Source organism: Sus scrofa, chromosome 9 (genome assembly GCF_054392235.1).
Source record: "Sus scrofa isolate SSC_HxYL_T2T_F1_AM1 chromosome 9, Sscrofa_HxYL_maternal_Yorkshire_Landrace_v2.0, whole genome shotgun sequence".
Classification (NCBI taxonomy): Eukaryota; Metazoa; Chordata; class Mammalia; order Artiodactyla; family Suidae; genus Sus; species Sus scrofa.
This window is the reverse complement of record NC_139391.1, coordinates 109,961,680-109,983,210: the sequence shown is the minus strand read 5'-3', so window position 1 is coordinate 109,983,210 and position 21,531 is coordinate 109,961,680. Positions and strand designations below refer to the sequence as shown.

General features: G+C 38.4%; 2 protein-coding genes across 15 annotated transcripts in view; both read left to right on the top strand.

Annotated features, from left to right (window-relative positions):
• Nucleotides 1-21,531, top strand: part of ORC5 (origin recognition complex subunit 5) — a 1,223,002-nt gene that overhangs the window by 45,086 nt on the left and 1,156,385 nt on the right. The window lies entirely within an intron of this gene.
• Nucleotides 1-21,531, top strand: part of SRPK2 (SRSF protein kinase 2) — a 265,786-nt gene that overhangs the window by 102,308 nt on the left and 141,947 nt on the right. For 8 of the 14 annotated variants that reach the window (XM_084977435.1, XM_084977433.1, XM_021102581.2 and 5 more), the window contains one exon: nucleotides 14,514-14,577. The exons of 4 other annotated variants lie outside the window; for them this stretch is intronic. In XM_084977435.1, the coding sequence (XP_084833561.1) occupies nucleotides 14,540-14,577 (38 nt within the window). In that variant the 5' untranslated portion in view covers nucleotides 14,514-14,539. Of the gene's footprint in view, nucleotides 1-14,332; nucleotides 14,578-21,531 lie in introns of those variants that run through there. 2 more of the 14 variants (XM_084977434.1, XM_021102589.2) reach the window with 1 other exon arrangement.

The window sequence follows — 21,531 nt, the reverse complement described above, 5'->3', positions numbered from 1 at the left end:
CTGAAGTTCCTGGGTCAGGGATCAAACCCAAGCCACAGCAGTGACCAGTGCCACTGTAGTGACAATGCCAGATCTTTAACCCACTGAGCCACCAGGGAACTCCAAGAAAATTATTGTTATTATTTTTTTAAATGGCTACACCTGTGGCATATGGACATTCCCAGGCCAGGGGTTGAATTGGAGCTGCAGCTGCTGTCCTTCACCACAGCCATGAAAACACCAGATCTTTACCTACTGAGTGAGACCAGGGAATCAAACCTATATCCTCACAGAGACAACATTGGGTTCTTAATCTGCTGGGCCACAACCAGAATTCCTAAGAAAATTATTTTTAATTACACAAGCAATACCTATAAAAAATCAAGTGCAGAAGTGGTAAAATCCCCCTGTTCACCATTCCTCATCCCACATTACATCTCCAGAAGTGAGGAAGACCTTTTTCTAATCATTTGGGCATGTATTCTTCACCGACTTTATTTTTTACTTACGTATGCATGTGTACATACCTACATAACACACCTGTGAACATACATATCTATACTAAAAGTATCTAATTGTGTGTATTCTACAAGCTGCAGTTTTCTCAGTTTTGGAGACCATTCAGTACATGTAGATCTGCTTCATTCTTTCCAAATGCTGTGTATGGTGAATTTACCGTAGTTCATTTAACAATTGAGTGTTGTTCTCCATTACTTGCTGTTGAATGCAGCGTTATGATGAACATCTATTTTTGATTCTCCTAGAACATGTGAATCTTTTTCTAGCTTAGATTTGGAAGAAGTGAAATTGTTGCATTATAATTATTCCCTACATGAAAGTTAATAAATAGAATATTGTTTGGCGTGATTGACTAGTTAATAGTGCTCCTGAAATGAATTGTGGTTTGTTTTTTTTTTTTTGTTTTTTTTTTTTCCATGGCCAAGGCATTTTAAAGTTACCAGGCCAGGGACTGAACCTGTGCCACACCTGTGACCCAAGCCACTGAAGTGACAATGCTAGATCCTTAACCTGCTGTGTCTCAGAAAAACTCCTGAATTGTATATTTGTAATATCATTTTAGTTAGATAGGGAGGACAGGGCCAAGTATAAAAGTATTTTCAACACTGCACTAGCTATTCCCAGTCCTCTGCACCAGGATTACCTCTGGGACCTCTTAGGCGTTATCACCCCAAGAGAGTGATGTAGTATGTCTGCAGATCAGTACAAATAACTCCTTGGCATGAAGGGAAAAATTAAATATAACAGATACATCCTGAGACCTTTTTTTAGAATGCCCAAGGTATCTAGCCCCAATCTAGTATGTAACTTACCCCTAAAATGCAGTCATATATAGCAGAAAAATTTGATTTTCTTTAAACTTTGAATATAAGTTAATGACTTTTTATCCCCCCCAAATGCTTAGCATAGTATACGTGTGTAATGATTGTTGTAAGATTGGTAGAGAGGAAGAAAAAGATTATTTTTAGGGCAGGGGACAGCAAGATTATAAACATGAATTCTGATTAGGTTCATATTTGTAGGATTGTGTTACAGCTTTTGTAAATGTATATATATTTTTAATGTCAGCATATGGAAGTTCATGAGCCAGGGGTTGAATATGAGCTCCAGCTGTGATTCATGCCACAGCTGTAACATAAATGTTAAAGGATCCTTTAAGTCACTGTGCCGGGCCAGAGATTGAACCTGTGCCTACACATCAACCCAAACTGCTGAAGTTGGATTCTTAACCCACTGTGCCACAGTGGGAACTCCTAGCTTTTGAAAATATTATTAATAAAATTAATGTTTAAACTTTTTTAATACTGAAAAATGGAAGGACATTCTAAGTAAAGACATGCATCAAGTGGGAGTGGTTGAAAGCCCATACCCTATATCTAGGCCTCCTGGGTTTAGGTTCCCCTTCTTGGTCACGTAGTACCTCTGTGAATTGTGGCAAGTTGCTTAGGCGTTCTGTACTTTAGTTTCCCTTTCTGTAAAAAATAAGGATGATGGTAGTATTTATCTAACAGAGATATGGGATTATTAAGAGAGTTATTATATGTAAAGCAAGCAGAAGAGTGCCTCACACATTGCAGTTGGCATGAAATGTTGGCCGTTACTGTTTTTGTTTTTCATTACATATTCAGTGACTATAATCTTGATGTTTAATCTTCAAGCATTATTGTTTTAAATGACCAGAAACCAGCGATTCAGTACAGGGCTAAAGATGATTTGGATGAAGAACTTTTACTCTGGAGTATTGACTAAAGGTCCTTTTGTTAGAACAAAGCTAAGATTTTTTTGTGTCCTTGATATTTTTTCGGTGTTGGTTCTTACATATGAATATGAATATGGAGAACTAGTTCAGATTTCCTGTTTGTGTAATTGGTAGGAAATCCCACAGACAGCAAGACAAGAATAGAGTGTTTTGCTAAAGTGTTTGTGGTACTTCCTAACATTTTGTAAAGCAATAAAGCTTGAAAGTAGACTTACTATTGCTGCCATTAAAGATTTTTATAGAATAAGGGACAAGTGATGCCTGAGGTGAGAATTTTAGGATTTACAAATGAGTGAAGTGATAATTGGCAAAGTTCCTGAGGGGGTACTGTGTGGGTGTACAGACACAAAATGAGTTGTGGAGAATCGACAAGTCTTATAAATAGCTCCATGAAATTTAATATTTTTTCCTCAGCATGACATAGATTTTAAAAATTTGCTTTTCAATCTCACTCACCTGTTGGATGTCTTATTTTAGTTTTGGCTGTGTAGTTGGTTATATTTCTACTCTGTGTTCCATCAGAACTTCTTTATGTGACCTATAAGATGCTGTCAGAACAGGCCCATACCAGTGTCTCTGGCTTCATTTCTTACCAGCTCTTCACTCCTGCCAGCCACCAAAACAGCTCAGATGGCCTATGTGATAGGATGCTCGGTAGCTTTGCTTATGCCTTTTGCCTATTTAGAGTGGGCTTTTCTTTCTTTCTTTCTTTCTTTCTTTCTTTTTTTTTGACACTTTTATTCCATTTTTATTTGTTTTATTTTTTTTAATCAGAGTTGATTTACAATGTATACCCAGTTATACACACACACACACACACACACACACATTCTTTTTCTCACATGATCCTCTATCGTGTTCCATCACAAGTGGAGTGGGCTTTTCTTTCTACTGGCAAAGTTCTCATAACTCTGATAAGCTCAAATGCCTTCTCTCTGGCTGTTCTTTCTCCCAGACAGACCTCTCATTTCCTTCTTGCAGGCTGTGTAGCACAGCTGTGGAGGTAGGCTGTGGAGCTATACCTTCTGGGTTCTCATCCTGACTCAGCAGCCTGCTGACTCTAGAATCTCTTTTCTTTTATAAATTGAGATAAAAGTTAAATCACTTTTTAAAACCATTTAAAAGTACAACACAGTGGCTTTTAACATATTTATAGTGTTGTAAAAACATTATCATTACTTAATTTGAGAACATTTTCATCACCCTAAAAAGAAACCAGTGTGTATCCTATTCTCCTGCCCTTCAGCCCCTAGAGCTGTTTTCTGTCTCTATTGATTTCCTTGTTCTGGGCATTTCATACAAATGGAATCATACGTGTTTTGTGTCTGGCTTGTTTCATTTTCTGTAATGTTTTCAAGATTCATCTATGGGAAGTTCCTGTTGTGGTGCAGTGGAAACGAATCCGACTAATTACCATGAGGTTTTGTGTTCGATCCCTGGCCTTGCTCAGTGGGTTAAGGATCCTGCATTGCTGTGGCTGTGGTGTAGGCTGGCAGCTAGCTCTGATTGGACGCCTGGCCTGGGAACCTCCATATGCAGTGTGTGCGGCCCTAAAAAGAAAAAAAAAAAAAAAAAAGATTCATCTATGAGGTGGCATACATCAATACTTCATTCCCTTTGCATATGGATGACACCGCATTTTGTTTCTCCATTCATAAATTAATGGACCATATGGGTTGTTTCTACTTTTTGATTGTTATGAATAGCACTATTCTGAATAGCACACAAGTTTTGTGTGAACTGTATGAACATGTTTTCAGTTCTCTTGGGTTTTTACTGGGGAATGGAATTGTTGAGTCATATGGTACCTCTTTGAGGAAGTGCCAGGTTGTTTTCCAAGGAAGAGGTATCATATTACATTCCCACCAGCAGTGCATGAAGGTCCCAGATTCTTCATATCCTTGCTAACACTTGTTATTGTCTTCATGATTATAGCCATCATGGTGGCTATAAAGTAATATTTCATTGTTGTTTTGATTTGTATTTTCCCAATGACAAATGATGTTGAGCATCTTTTCATGTGCTTATTGGCTTGTTTGTATTTCTTTTTTCCAGAAATGTCTATTTAAATCCTTGGCTCAATTTTTAAGTGGATTGGTTTTTCTTTTTTTAGTGGTCTTTTTAGGCCCACGTTTGCGGCATATGGAAATTGTCAGGCTAGAGATCAAATAGAGCTGCAGCTGCTGGCCTATGCCACAGCCACAGCAAGGCCAGATCTGAGCCACATCCATAACCTGTGCCACAGCTCGCATAGAGTAGTGAGATCCTTAACCCACTGAGAGAGGCCAGGGATCAAACTCACATCCTCATAGCCACTAGTCGGATTCTTAACCCGCAAGTGATAACAGGAACTACAGGGTTTTTGTTTTTGTTTTTTTTTTTGAAGTGCTGAGTTGTAGGAGCTGTTTATATATTCTGGATGCTAGTCCCTTATCAGATGTATAATTTGCAAATATTTATTCATTCCGTTTTTACTTCCTCCTTTTGTTTTTTCGATAGGATCCTTTGATGCACAACAGTTTTTAATTAAGTTCATCTGTTTATTCTTTTTTGTGTGTGTGCTTTTGTGTCATATTTAAGAAACTTTAGCCTAATCCAATTATCTGATTTATACCTTATATTTCCTTCTGAGAGGTTTTTTTTTTTTTTTTTTTTTTTTTTTTGTAGTTTTGAGCCTTTATATTTAGGTATTTGATCTAATGCATTAATATTTTGTGTATGATGTGAGGTAGGAGTCCAACTTCATTCTTTTGCATATGGACATTCAGTTGCCTCGCACCATCTTTTGAAGAGACTATTCTTTTTCTCATCAAATGGCCTGGGCACTCTTGTCGAAAATCAGTTCACTGTAATGTGAGAGTTTATTTCTGGACTCTAATTCTATTGCATTGATCTGTATGTGTATCTTTATGCCAGTTCTCCACTCTTTTGATTACCATAGCTTTTTAGTAAGTTTTGAAGTTGATGTGTGGGCCTTCCAACTTTGTTGTACTTTCAGTATTGTTTTGGCTTCAGAGTCCCTTGCATTTCCATATGAACTTTAGGGTCACTTTTCCATTTCTGTAAAAAAAAAAAAGCAGTTGGAGTTTTAACAGGGATTTTACGACTTTGTAGATCAATTTGAGGAGTATGCCACTTGGAAAATAGTGAACCTTTAAATTCATGAATCCAGGAAGTATTCCATTTATTTTGATCTATAATTTATTTCAGTAATATTTTGTAATTTTCTATGTATAAGTCTCTCAAATTTATTTCTAAGTATCTTACTCTTTTTTTTTTTTTTGGTCTTTTTAGGTCCGCACCCTCAGCATATGGAGGTTCCCAGGCTAGGGGTCGAATCGGAGCTGTAGCCGCCAGCCTACTCCACAGCCACAGCAACTCGGGATCCGAGCCACGTCTGCAACCTACACCACAGCTCAGGGCAACACCAGATGTGTAACCCACTGAGCAAGGGCAGGGACCGAACCCGCAACCTCATGGTTCCTAGTCAGATTCGTTAACCACTGCGCCACTCTGTATCTTACTCTTTTTGATGCTACTCTGAACAGAGTTGCCAGCTTTGGAATCTTTTTTTTTTTTTTTTTTTCCCTTTTTAGGGCTGCACCTGCAGCATATGGAGATTTCCAGGCTAGGGGTCCACTCGGAGCTACAGCTGCCGGCCTCCTCCATAGCCACAGCAGGATCCAAGCCACGTCTGTGGCCTACACCACAGCTCATGGCAACACCAGATCCTTAATCCGCTGAGCAAGGCCAGGGATTGAACCTGAAACCTCATGGTTCCCAGTTGGATTTGTTCCACGACCGGGAACTCCTAGCTCTGGAATCTTAAAACAAATTTTTAAGCTTTCAAAGCTTCACTTTCCTTGCATGTAAATGGAAATATTGAGTACCTACATTCTCCAGTTGTTGTGAGGATTAATTGAGTTATATATGGGGCTTAAATAAGCCTGATGGTTCAAGGTAAATGTTAAATATTAAACTGGGAACTCTGAGAGGAGGAGTTTTGCCTTACCTATTTTTGTGACATTTTTTTTCCTCTTCCTCCTTAGGTAGCAAGGTTGGAAAAATTGGACTACATCACATCAATTTTAGTTCCCAAGTTTGAAAGTTAATGTTGGTTGGGAGTTTGGGACACTAATTCCTCCTTATATCTGCATATTTTGATATGGCTTGTTTTCTTAAACACATAAAGAAATCTTGCACAATAATTTTGTCATCTTTTAAGACAGTGAAATTTCTTTTTAAGATGATTGAGTGAGCCTTGGCTTCTTGGTAAAGGTGCAGTCCTTTATAACCCAAAATTGTTAATGAAATTAAACTGTCTTAATTTAGGACATTGTAAGTCATAATTTTAGAGAACCAAGTAGTTTCAGTTGTATATTAATATCTACTATGAAAAACTGCCTTTAAGTCAAGATTATAAAAATACTTCTTTTTTCTGAGTACTAGTCTATGATGTAATTTCTAAAATTCATAATTGTATCAGTAAAATATACAAGTGATAATTATTCTGTAAGTATAAAACAGAGAGAGCTTTAAAACTTGGTTTCATGGTGAATAAAGAATTGGTTCTTGCCTGGAGTGTAACAGCTCACTTATCCAAGAACTTGTGTTACTTCTTCTCTCTCCTCGATAGAGCCAGGGTAATAGATGCTTTGTTCTGTTTAGTGGCTAGATTAACTTTTTTTTTTTTTTTTGGCTTTTTGGCTTTTTGGCTTTTTAGGGCCACACCTGAGGCATATGGAGGTTCCCAGGATAGGTTTCGAATCAGAGCTACAGCTGCCAGCCTACATCACGGCCACAGCAAAGCAGGATCTGAGCCATGTCTGAGACCTACACCACAGCTCATGGCAATGCCAGATCCTTAACTCACTGAGCAAGGCCAGGGATCAAACCCGCAACCTCATGGTTCCTAGTCGGATTCGTTTCTGCTGCACCATGATGGGAACTCGTGGTGAGAAACCTGAAAACAGTTTTCAGGGATTAGTTTCATTATATTTTATTGCTAATAGAAGGCATTGATGGTGAGTCCCGTAGAATTAGGAATTCATTTAAACATTCATATTTTCACACTTTAATGCTGTTTTGTATATGTTCCTGAAATCCCTCATCATAAAAATAACAAAATAATGGTAGCAAATACTGTGTGATGAACTTACCTTTTATGGTGTTTGGATGGATGATCCCGGGTCTTGGCAGCCCTCACATTGGTCTCTTTCTGCCATCTTGCTTGATGGCTTCTAGGGGATGGATGAGGATAAGAATCCTGATTTTAGAGGATTAGCCCACTTTTCTTGCTAAGATCTGGAAATCAATAACGCATCTTTCCTTTTAAACTAGTATTTCTTTGGATTATAAATTGCACTCCGAATAATAATTTTAAAAGTGACAGACGGAAAAACATTTCATCTAGTAAATGAACTTTCTGGTAAGTGGCATCAGCAGCTACTTTAGGTTTTAGACTAGAAACCTAAGCAGCCTGAGACCACCTCCTCCTCCAGTACCGATTCCCTCTCACTTTTCCACCTCCCACCCCCACCCCATTGTAGAGTTTGGAGTGACCACATTGTATTCAGTTGGCTTTCTGCCATATTCAGGTACATAAAGTAATCCTGTTTTGGATTTGTAGAAGGAGGAATTTTGATAGAAAAAAACTACTTTTAAGGATGGGGGTGAAATTGTGACTTTACCTTGAAAAATATAATCATATTCTAGAAGTAAACTTACTTTATTTAGCAAATTCAAGTTATAGTTGAAAAACATGTGCTGAGTTTTATTTATTTTTATTTTTATTTTTATTTTTTTGCTTTTTAGGGCCACACCCAAGGCATATGGAAGTTTCTAGGGTAGGGGTCCAAGTGGAGCTGTAGCTGTTGGCCTACACCACAGCTCACAGCAACACCAGTTCTTTAATCCACTGACAAGCCCAGGGATCAAACCCACATCCTCATGGATACTAGTTGGGTTTGTAACCTGCTGGGCAACAATGGGAACTCCTGTGAGGTTTTAGAATAAACCATCTTGCGCACTTAACAGTTTTTTTTCTGAAGTGCTGATTGTTTTTGGCTTATGTTTTCATATTAAATTTTGTGTACAGTCCACCCCCAAGGGTTCCAAATCTGTGGATATTGAGGGCCGACTGCACTGCGTCACCTTATATAAGGGACTTGAGCATCTGTGGATTTTTTGATCAGCAGAAGGTGGAGTAGGGGGCCCTGCAACCAACCGCCCCTCCCTCCACCCTGTGGATACCAGGGGATGACTATAATACTGTTACTGGATATCTTTTAAGTAATAATGCACTTATAGTGTTGGATAGTTTCGCAGACTATTTAAGAGTATTATTATTTCCCCTCATTAGTCTCTCATAATCAAATACTTACTCCTTAGAAACTTAGCATGTTATTGTCCTTATTTATTCTCATCAGTTTACTAACCTTCTTAACTCCTCCTATATTATCATTTTTCAGTGAGTTTGCCTGGGATTGTAACATTTCTTTGTATGGTCCATCAGCTTTGTCAAAAGTTTCATCCTCTTTTGCAGATTTTCAGTCTTTGCTGTGGAGTTGCATTTTATTTGAATTATTGGCCTGTGTGAATTCGAGTGAGAGATTGATAAAGGAGGCGTATGATGGGTGAGGGTAGAGCCTGGTGATGATCAGGGACAATTGTTTAGTCAGTTCACATGATTATTTTTGCACAATTTTTGCCTCTCTATCCATTCTCATCACAAAGAAGACTTGAGTAATGAATGCTAGGATAGCAAGGACTCCTTTTTAGGCTAGACTGATCTTCAGAGTGTTGGGCAGTTAATCATCGACTTTGTAAATGTCTCAGAGAGCTTGCTTTTTACTCCTGCCCCTTAATGAAGGTTCTCTTAGGTGTCAGTCTCTTGAATTTTGAGTTAGGACCTCACCGCTTGGTCCCAGATGGTAATATCAGGGATTGACACCTGAACCAGAAATGTGTACCCTCTTGTGCACTTAAACAGGAGCCCCTTAAAGGTACTGGCTTAAGTTGGAGACATCAAGAGAGAAGGCTTGTAAGCATGCATCCCAAGGCAGTAGAATCTGTGAACATGTGAAATAGAAGCAGTTAATTGGTAGTGATAAGAGACATGGAATTATGGTCAAAGGCGACCTCTAGGATGGGGAAGTGTTAAGGCAGAGAACAATTCCTCTGTGCGCTTCGTCTCATGAATGGGCATCAAGAGCTTCCCAGTCTTCTAAAGAGGATTCTGATTCTGAGGACTACTGAGCCTTTTTCCTGTTCTTAACTTCTAGATGAACTCTTGCCATATTCTCCTGTTGTCAGAAGTAACCTGAGCACATACCTGATTGTTGTAGCCTGAAATGGCTCCAAATTTGGCAAATGAAAAGAAATTTAGTACATCTGTTAGAATAACACCCATGTAGGTCTAAGATTTTAGGTAGAACTATCTGCCCAATTATGCTGTCTTATTTAATTTTCATTTCATAAAAGTAAGGGTCTTGTCTAAACTTATGCTTGGTGTTAAGTGATCTTAAGGGACACAGTAGCATATCCTCTCCACGGCCGCTCTATGTTACTCTTATGCTGCTGTTGCTCTTAGGATTCAAGGTGGATTTAAGCCTGCTCAGTTTCTCTCCTAGAGTCTGAACCTTTTTTTGTTTTTTGTTTTTCTTTTTTTCTTTCGTGTTTTTAGGGCCGCACTCGCAGCATATGGAGGTTCCCAGGCTAGGGGTCTGATTGGAGCTGCACCTACCGGCTTGCACCACAGCCACAGCAACGCCAGATCCCAGCTGCGTCTGCGACCTGCACCACAGCTCATCGCAACGCCGGATCCTTAATCCGCTGAGCGAGGCCAGGGATCAAACCCGAAACCTCATGGTTCCTAGTTGGATTCATTTCCACTGCACCACGATGGGAATTCCAGGTCTGAATCTTTGAAGCACCTCCTTAACTGGACTATGTTTTGGCATAGTTATCGATCACCACTATTCTTTGTCAGGGTTCTTAGGGATTAGTCAGCCCTAGACCCTAAGTGTTGCAGGAGTCATGGAATTGATGTTTTTGAGTGGAAAAGGAAATATTAGAGATAGTAGGCCATTCCCTAAGAAAGATGTGGTCTCATGGGGAGTGAAACAAGTAATGTGTGTATTTTAGTAGTTCTGTAATGCCAAATGTATGTTATATACAGGGGAACAGAGGAGACAAAGTGTATTCTGTGTGGGAAGATGTCAGGGAGGAGGTAATGATTGGGCTGAGATTAGGAAAGTGAGTTAGGTGTGCAAGGGAAACAAACTGGACAGTGGCATTCCAGGGAGAGGAAAGTGCGTAAGACTTGGTGGTGTGAGAAAGCATGGTGTCTTTGGAGAGTCACAGAGTGGAGCTCAGTATTCCCGAGGATAAAATATATTAAAAAGGAGATTGGTGACAGTGATAACCTAAATGAGACAAAGGTACCAGTCTGGGATCCCTCAAAAATGTCTGGCGTGGCGTGGGGGAGAGCAATACTACTGTTGCTCTCTAAGATAAAGACTGTAATAGGAGACGTTAGATTGGGAAATTGATGGGGTTAGTTTTGGACATTGCATTCAGGGAAGCCAGAGATTATCTAGATAGAAATGTCAGGTAGGCCTCGAATGTAGTTCTGGGTTGCAGGAGAGAGTATTGTGCTAGAAATTCAGATTTGGTTATCATCAGTGTCCTGATGGTCCTCCATGGTTGCGTTATGTCAGGGGTGTAGACAGAAGAGTCAGTGAGTGGAAAGAGAGTCATATAAGTATCACCAGCATTTAAAGACTGGGTTAAAAAAAATGATCCAGCAAAAAACTCAGAATTGTAAAAAACCCAAAAGTGTTAAAAATACTTATGAATAATGTTACTTAAAAGTTAAAGTTATGACTAAAAAATCAACTTAATCATAATTGAAAATATGGTTATTTACACTCCATGAGTACTGCTTTCTGATTTATTTGTGAAATAAGAAAGTGTGGCTTTTTTGTACTGGTTGGCTGGAATGTATAAATGGAGACAGTGTATAGTCAAATAAATAATGTATTTGCAAGGTTGTAATGCTGCTGCTTTGAAATAACCAAGAAGAGGTAGAGAAAAGAGTAATTTAGAATTGTGGGGTAGAGTGAATGTCATGTTTTAAAATTTGAACTGTAAAAATGGACCAGATCTTTACATTGATTCATAAACCAAAAGAAATTCTAGAAGTGTCCAAGATTTATAGGCAAAAAATGAAATTATGAAGCATATTAGAGAAAATAGGATAATGAAAAAATTTTTGGTGAGGGGGAAGTTTTTCTAAGTTTAGCGGGAAAAGCCTAATTCATAAAGGAAAAGACTGGTGGAATGAATTGCAGAAAAATAAAGCATAAGGTCCTGAATACTGTGAATAAAATAGAAAAACAACCAACCGAAGTGGGGGATGTATTAGCAGGGTGTGTAAGAGAGGGTCCCACATGTGGTCGTGGTGGTGGATGACTTAGGTGATCAGGGATTACTGGGGAGGCCAAGGCCCTTAGCCAAGGGTGTTTGAATCTATTAACATGAAAGCAAAGCCCCCCAGGATTGTGCCAGGTATTGTGATGGAATGAAACCCAGTGGCTTCTAGACAACTTAATGAACATGGGGAGTAATCAGGTCCATGGATGGTATTGATAAGGATTAGGTAAGTAGCATAGATGGAATGCCTGGGCCTCAGCGGATACAGTGTTAACATCGTATTTGAGAACATTCCTGAACCTTTCAGTCCTTCTGGAGCTGTAAACAAATCCGAAGCTTCAAAAAAAATGTGAAACTAATTTGGAAACGTTTCCCTGTATTATTTGAAACCTTTTTGGTTGTAGCTTCCAAAAAGCCACCAGCCAGAAAATGGTTTAGTGCTTTAATTTTTCTTTCTAATAAGATGGGCATATACTTCATTAGAGCTGTGTAGTTTAATCATGCAGACTTGTAGCTTAAGTGCACAGGTAATACAGATATACCGAAATGTGGAGTTTTTGTCTTTGGGGACTGAAAAATTGCCAAGATGAAGAAGAATTCAAATGTCGGAGTTCCCGTTGTGGCGCAGTGGTTAACGAATCCGACTAGGAACCATGAGGTTACGGGTTTGATCCCTGGCCTTACTCAGTGGGTTAAGGATCCGGCGTTGCCGTGAGCTGTGGTATAGGTCACAGACGAGGCAGGGATCCCGCGTTGCTGTGGCTCTGGCGTAGGCCAGTGGCTGCAGCTCCAATTAGACCCCTAGCCTGGGAACCTCCATATGCCACGGGAGCGGCTCAAGGAGTGGCAAAAAGACAAAAAAAAAAAAAAAAAAAAAAAGAATTCAAATGTCTCATTCTTAAAGTGGCTAGTTGATAAACAGAGAATAATTTTCTAAATTGGAAGGCTGAGATACAGATTAAAGTTTAATTTCTACATATAATAAAACTATCATGAAAAAAGGTTAAGGTTGGTAGTAAGAAGGAGAAGGTGGATTAAAAGCATAGAAAAGCTATTTAAAGTGGAACAGACCTACTGTACTTTATTAACTAATTGAACACATATTTATTTAGGATCCCATCCTTTGCTCAGCACTGTCTAGCTAGGCAGAGAGGGCTTATTACTTTGTGCTAAGCACAGCGCTACACGCCTTTCATGGGTTATGTCATTAAATCTCACAATAGCGCTTCACGTAGAATTGTTGCCCCATTTTATAGGAGAGGAGATAGAGGCTTAGGGAGTTTAAGTAATTTCCCCAAGGTTATATGGTAATTAAAAGTGACAGTAGAACCTGCTTTCAAATCCAAGGCTGTTTGGCAGTGGATGGGAGAGAGGGGCGTTACTGAGCTTTCACTATGGCACCAGGTGCCAGGGTCTGTAATCCACATAAAAATCCTCAAGGTAAGTTTCCTTATCATCACCTCAGTTTAACCACTGTGCTGTGTGCTCTACCCAGTGGTTAGGTAGTTTGACTCCAGCCTGTGGTACATTCTGTTCTCACATCAGATATTCATGCTAGCTTTATAATGCCCTTTGGATGAAGTTGTTAGCTTAAATAATTTGGAAAAAGTCTTATTTTCAACAGCATTGAGACAGTGTTTATGTACAGGTCCATTGTATTTTATGCAATTAATTATTTTCCTTTTACATCTCATATTCCTTGGATTTCTGGAATCAAGATTCTTAAAAATTAAAATTTGTTTTGCCCTTAAAAAATAAAAACAAACCCAAACTATCGAGATCTACTTTGAAATTCTGAGATTGCCTACAGTATTTCAGTGGTACTGTATTTTATTTTTGGTATGTGAATTTTTAAAATCTTCAATAGGAAAGGACATTTACAAATAGGAAAACATCTTTATATGTGAAATAGTCTGAGTAATAGGATCATGCCAGTTTTATTCACATTAAAATTATGTGCTTTAGATTAGTGGTTAGGTTTTTTTTTTTCTTTTCCCCCTTATTTTTACCATATTTTCCCTTTTAGTGTGTAATCTTTTTACCAAGTCAGTATCAACAGTCTTTTAATTACATTGAATTGGTGCTTACATTTCTGTTGTAGATAGCATTGTCAGTTCTCTCCTAAAAGGACAAGTATATTATCTGCTCTGTAATTGGGTGTTGCTGTTCACTTGTGCTGTGCTGCGAAGGAGGAGGGGAAAATTAAGGTGTAAAACAGAAGTCTTTTTCTAAAGGAATTAGGGAGTAGATATTAAATATATCTTTAATTACAGACAATCAATAAATTACAGCAAAGGTTAAAAATTTATTAATCTAAAAATTGGGGTTCTGGTTTAATATTTCATTCTTAAGTGACAAAAATGATTCACTGAGCCATATTTTTCAGGGCTAGTGAAATAGAAGTAGCCAAGGGTTGCCTGTCTGTTCATTGCAGTCTTCAACATTATTCCCAATGCTTTTCAAATTATCTAGTAAATTAAATCCAGTTGTAAGCGTTTTGGGCTTGTATTTTATTTGCTGCATTTAAAATCTTCTTGCAGAGCCTTGCTAGTTCTACCTTAAAAAAAAAAAAAACACCCCTCTGCCTAAAAGAAATGGTACTTCCTGCTTTCATAAACAGTCATGTGCATAGTTTAGCGAGGCCTGATGCCTCTGGAGCTTTTCTCTTTATAGCACCATTGAATCCCAGTCCTAACAGAAGTACTGCGAATCTTGTGGCCTCATTTTGAACAAAAGGGATTAGAGAAGAAAAATCTCTTGATATAAGGCTTGGAAGCAAGGACAGGCAATCTTGGTTGTGAATATTTTCTGATTTTTCCAGAAATCAAGCAGAAGATTGAGCTGCTGATGTCAGTTAACTCTGAGAAGTCGTCCTCTTCAGAAAGGTACAGCTACATCTCTTGCATGAACAACTAATGGTGTAGCATTGCTAAGAAACAGACCAGGACGTATCTTTTTTTCTTGTCAAGTTTGCTATGTAATGTATTGTATTGCATGCTGGTCATTGTGCTGTATTGAAGGTGTCTATTTGGGTGAGCTGTTCCGCTTTTACAAAGGGTAATTGATTTTTTTTTTTTTTTTTAAATAGTGAAGCCAAATCAGCTGCAGCATGCACACCATAACACAGCAGAGTGCTGGTTCATGTGTGACAGCTGTTGAAGGCTTTAAAAAAATAATTCGCTTAGCTAACAAACAAAAATCTTGCTTTCTTTAAGGAAATACTAGTATTAGATTTTCTGTATATTTTGAGGTTGTTGTCACGTAAAATTACCAATATTATTTGTAAGATCTGGATTAAAAATACTTAGCTTTTGGTTGTAATAAATATTTTCTTATGTGGAAAGGGAGTGCCATTTGTAAATAGCTTAGGAATTGCATACCCACATATTAGTCACATTCTGAAAGAGAGATATGATGCTTCTTCAAGTCTGTGCTAGGAAATGGAACAGTCACTGCATGCAGTAATGGTTCATGCCTGCAGGTAAGGACAAAATGACTCAGAAGTATTTTTAAAGCAATTATTTTATCTGTCAATCAAATGATTATACCTGTAAGGAGATATTTCCTTAAAATGCCTGTTTTACTTAATAAATAGAATTGATATGTTTATCTCAAGTCAGAAATGAGGCTGCAGTTGCCTGTTTTGATATGTAAATGTATGTTCACTTCTGTTTACCAAAATTGCTTATACTACATAATATTTAAATTGAGGTTCTTGGGCATACAGTTGATGCTTACTTACCTTTCTGTTTGTTACCTAGTAGTTTATACCTAATGTTGATATTTTGTATTTAAGGTGTGTTGATTTGTCTTTTCCGTGGTTAGTTTTCAGGATTATCTTTTTGTTCATAGATTTAATATTTAGGAAAATATCACCGAGAAATAATTTGGTAGTTGAAGAATGACATAGGAAAAACACTGGGGAAAAATAGTAGGTGAAGAACTCAGCATGGTAAAATGAATTTAATTATTGTACACTAGCGTATGGAGGACATGATCTGCTGACAAAATCCTGACATTAAATCGATTTATTAGTATAATTGGGTGAAGGGCTCCTGGCTATAATTTAGGGAGTTACAAATAAGAGAGATGTTACTGCTTTCTTTAAAGGTTGAAAATAGAAAAATTTAGACACATTTGTGTTTATTTTTATGTAGCTTCTAACTTCTGTTTTGTGACTAGCCATCCAATTTTAAGCATTCTTTTTGCTGAGATGAAAAACAGTCTTCAGCCCTGTGAATATTCTGCCAGTAAAATGGTGGTGATGGGAAGGGGACAGGGTGGTGTAAATAGTGAACCAACGGGGTGCCAACTGTAATGTTAGAGTTCTCTTACTACGAAAAGCATTCTTAATGGCATGACAGTAATAATTATGTTGGCTTTTTGAGTAGCATGTGTTCTCTATTGATAAATAGAAGGTTGAGCAGAATGGATGACTGTTATTGAGAAACAAGTTAGGAATGAGTGACGTTTTTATGGTTAAAATACCCTCTTAGAAGGAAAGACTCAAATACTTTGGTGATTATATGTATTTATTTATTTTGAAATTATTATTATTGTTTCACCTAAGGTCCTGTCGTTAAATTTGATGGAAAAGGAGGATGAATGGGGACATGGTTTTAAAGATTAGAAATTAGCCACTGTGTTTATGACAACTTTATACACAGTTTTACCAGAGCTTGCTGGTTTTGTTAATCTTTTGGAGGGATGTGTACATATTTATTTGGCAGTCATGATATGCTGACTTAATGGATTTATAAATGTAGTTTATGGGTCAGCCAACACTTTGCCAACATAGAAGTTGTTTCATTGACGTAGACATATTAAAAATAAAAATCACTCTCCCCCCCAAAAAAAATCATACAGTGATGAATAGTCAGATCATTTGTCCTTTTAATTTATTTGGAAGAAATAGAAAAATGAGAACGTGATATTAAAAAATTCATGGCCTAATAAGAATATCCTTTGCCCAGGAATTTAATAGTTCATAGTATCATCACCACTGCATTCTTCAGTTCTTTATTCTCTAATCACCTACATTTTTGAAGTCTTCATTTTATTTTAGTTATTTGAGGCATGGCATGAGTCTTAGAGATGCCTAGAATTTACCTATGGTTAGTTTCCCATGTTTTTATTGGTAAAAAGGACGAAGAAACTCTGTCTGCTTTCCTTGATGAGGGGAGAAAGTTAATTGTTCGTAAGAAACCAAGCTATCATTTGTCATGCCTGATTTTTGTTACCATCTGCACTATAAAATGATCGTTTGATATTTCAGAGAACTGAGGGGAGGAATGGTGTTTTTAGGTCCAAAATAGAGTAGATATGTATATATAAACAGTGATTTGATATTCCTAAAAATCTTTCCATCTTATATTTTTAACCTGCTTAATTGGAATTACTAGTCCTGAGACAGCTAGTATTGGTTGAATTTTTTTTTTTCAGACAACTTCTTAAAATGGAAAAAGCAAAACAGAAAATAAACTTTATCTTTTAGATCCTTAAGGATCCTCTATTGAGAATACATGCAAATATGGTATGAAGTAATATTATAATGAAGTTTTGAAGGTTATTTTATATCCTAAATTAGAGAATGTTATCTTGACAGATCTCAATACCACCTTGAAATCTTAGGTTATTTTTTTTAACAGAATGGGAGGGGCATCCATCCAATGTCATTTGGCAGGGGAGGTATGGAGTACTTCTTTTAAGAATGGCTGACTCATAGGACAAAAACAAATGGGGTGACAAAAGTTATATTTTTTGGTGTTACATTTTGGGAGAAAGAAAAATGTCAACTTACGCATTTTTAAAACTAAGGACAGAAAACATTATTGAGTGAATAAAAAACAGATGAGGCTGATTTGCATGTTATTACCAGTTAAGAGGAAGACATATCTGTGGCAAGAGAGTGTCCTTCTGTAGATTTTAGGAGTAAACCCTACAGTGAGTATTTTCTTTTTAATCGAGCTCCTGTTGAATGAATCAATGTATTCAACTTAAATATGGTAGAGACAAGGGTCAGGCACAATTTTACTTTTTGGGGGGGGGGGTTCTTTTCTAGGGCTGCACCTGCAGCATGTGGAGGTTCCCAGGCTAGGGGTCTAATTGGAGCTATAGCTGCCAGCCTACGCCAGAGCCACAGCAACGCCAGATCTGAGCCGCGTCTGCGACCCACACCACAGCTCATGGCAACGCTGGATCCTTAACCCACTGAGTGAGGCCAAGGATCAAACCTGCAACCTCATAGTCCCTAGTCCGATTCGTTAACCACTGAGCCACGATGGGAACTCCCACAATTTTACTTCTTTATCTACTCCTACTTAATGTAAAATAAAAATGAATACTTATTTGATACAAAAATTAGGCTTGCAAGATTTTGTTTCTTCTTGCTTTTTCCTAGCTAGAACACTCCTGGAATGAGGAAATTTATGGGATTAGAGTGGGTGGGGAAGAGTAGTAGTAATAAAGGTAATAGCTAGGAAAAAGTAGTAATCATTTATTAAACGTTTTCAGACACTAGTTCTAGTGAGGTGAGAAAATTGTGTGTATGTTGGGGGAGCTATTTGGAGGACTCTGGTAAATCATTCCAGAAAGATCCGTAGTGTCCCTAGTGAACATTTTTGTCAAACTGTATTACTGTTTCTTCATTGAGCTCCTGAACAGAATTGGACAATTCTTTTTTAATTTAATTTAATTTTATTTTTTGCTTTTTAGGGCCACACCTGTGGCATATGGAGGTTCCCAGGCTAGGGGTCTAATCGGAGCTACAGCTGCCTGCCTACGCCACAGCCACAGCCGCAGTCACACCAGATCCTAGCTGTGTCTGCAACCTACACTACAGCTCACAGCAATGCTGGATCCTTGACCCACTGAACGAGGCCAGGGATGGAACCCACAACCTCATGGTTCCTAGTCGGATTCGTTTCCTCTGCATCATGATGGGAACTCCACAGAATTGGACAATTCTTAATCAGTACAGAAGAGCTGAGCCCAGAGTGCTAGAGCTATGATTTCCATCTAGGATGACTCCAGGGAGGGCTGAAGTGGTTGTGAGATGAGGGGCTTGAGAAACTGAGAATCTGTATTCACACTAATCATTACTCTCATCGGCCTCTGTTAGCTGTGAATAGAGTTTTTTGTGATTAATAGTGTTGACAGTCAGAAGTTATCTAAATATCAATGCCTCATAGGATTATATTTTCTCAGAATAGATACTAAGAGGATCATTTCTTGTTGTATATGTATTTTTGACATTTTTTTGGTGTTGAAAGGGGTCCTTGTACTGGAATGGATAAGTAGTATCCTAGGTCTTTAACATCCCACAAAACTAGCACATAGTTGATTTGACAGATTGCTAGTTACCTTTTATTTCTTGCTTTTTAGGGCCACACTTGCGGCATATGGAAGTTCCCAGGCTAGGAGTCACATCAGAGCCGCAGCTGCTGGCCTACACCACAGCCACAGCAACACTGGATCCAAGCTGCGTCTGCAACCTACGGCACAGCTCATGGCAACAACGGATCCCTGACCCACTGAGCGAGGCCAGGGGTCAAACCTGCCTTGTCATGGTTACTAGTTGGATTCCTTTCCGCTGTGCCACAGTGGGTGGTTATCTTTTTAAAAAGAGAGAGGGAGAGGGGAAAAGTATATAAAAAATAATGATCTGTGGTCTCTGTTCTGTCATATAAACAGGATTGGTGGAGAGTGATGGAGATTGTATGTTGTCCCTCTGCCACATAAAGTCGAATGAAACATACAAAGAACCTGTCCTATTTTTGTGTTTGTATTTTAATTCCTTTTCTTATTTTGGAGCCTCTTCAGTGAAGAGAAAAAGGGCATATGATAATAATGCGTGGTTGCAGAAAGCAAAAAGAGAAGTCTGGAAGAATCAAGAGAATGGAAGGGAAAGAATAAATAAATAAGGATGGGACCAGATGAAGAGAGAAGAAAATAAAGGATATTCAGTGGAAAATGATCCAGGGCCAAGGTGTCTCTTATTTGCTCTGTGTTGAATATGTTTTCCTCCATGCCTCTGTAGTGAATAAAGAGGGAGAGGAGAGCCAAATTTTAGAAAAGATTTTCTCTTCATTGGACCTGCCCCCTCTCTTTTCCAACTCAAAGGGTAGGATGGGCAGTTACTGATAATGGCATACTGAAGTTCCCAGGCTACGGGTTGAATTGGAGCTGCAGCTGCTGGCCTCCTAGCCTCGTCTGCTACAGATCCTTAACCCACTGAGTGAGGCCAGGGATCGAACCCACATCTCATGGATAACAGTCACGTTCATTACTTCTGAGCCACGACGAGAACTCCCCATCTATTCAATCTTTATGCTTTCTTCTGTTTTTTGTTTTTTCTCTGCCGCCGCAGCATATGGAAGTTCCCAGGGCAGGGATTCAACCTGAGCCACACTTTCAACCTATGCCATAGCTGTGGCAACATTAGGTCACCGCACCCACCCATGGATCAAACCCTCCCATGGCAGAGACAATGCCAGATCCTTAACCCACTTTGGTGCGGCAGGAACTCTGCTTTATTCTGTTTTTATTTAATATTTAGTAATATTTAAGTTGAAGATATATATGGAAAGGTGCATAGATCACAGATCATTATAAAATTCAGTTTCTTGATTTTGTTTTTTCTTTTGTAGTTAATGGTTTATGTGTTGTGTCTAAGAAATCTTTGCCAAACTCAGGGTCACTTAAGATTTTCTGCCAGGATTACTTACGGAAGTTTTCAGCTCTTAATATTTAAGTCCCTGATTCATCTTGGGCTTTAGAATTAAGATAGAGATTGAGATTATTTCTGCACATGACTAGTCAAATGTTTTATCTGTTTTTGAATATTCTATGTAATGGAAATCCTCTGTGTACTCTTCCAGTCAGTCTTCTTCCATCATTACCTATGTGAGATTCATCCACATTTTTGTGAGTAGTTGTATTTGATTCAGTCTCTTTGCCGTATGGTATTCATCATATGAATATACCTCACAATATATAAATAATCTATTTTACTACTGATAAGCATGGAGGGGGTTGCAGGTAGTGCTATTAGGAGTAATGCTGCTGTGAGTATTTGTATACATGTCTTTTGGTAATGGACCTTTCATGACATTTCTGTTGTGTAAATTCCTAGGAGTGCAGTTGTTGAGCTTTGGTGGATATTGCCAATTCTCCAAAGCAAATGTGCCAGTCTTCACTCCCACCAGCTGTGCTCCAGGTCCTTGCCAACTGGCTGCTGTATATGCTTTCTCCCTTCCCTTCCCCTTCCCTCCTTTCCCTGTTAACATTCTGGTTGGATGTGCCAGTGTGACCCAGGGTTTGAGCCTTTTTTGAGAAGGATTAGAAGCAGATAGGGGACTACTTCTGAGTACTGTCTTTAATAAAGAAGGTCAGAAATGAGAAGTTTAGGCCAAACAGGAGCCATAGGATGTAGTCATCTGAGGCACTGCTCTCCCACTGACTGCTTCTAGTCTTTTACCTGGCTTCTAGAGGCCATAGGTGTTACCACCAGTTTTCAGATTTGGTTTCAATAACAAAACCATTTCTTATCTGAACCTTATTGGAAACCTCTCTTGTAAAGCATAAAAGAAAAGCTTGAACTGGGAAGCAGGGAAGTAACCAGAGCCCCAAAATTGTTGGTACTTAACCACCCGCCCCTGACAACCACTCTCTAGAGCTCTGATCCTCTCTACTTTAAAACTCTTGATGTAGGTAGGCCACCTAGGTCTGACCAGGAAATTATGACATTTTTTGTATGTTTCAAGTATTAAATTTTATATTGTTCATAGTCTCTAAAATGTTAATATCATATACCAAATAAAAGTGTGGTATGGTCATAA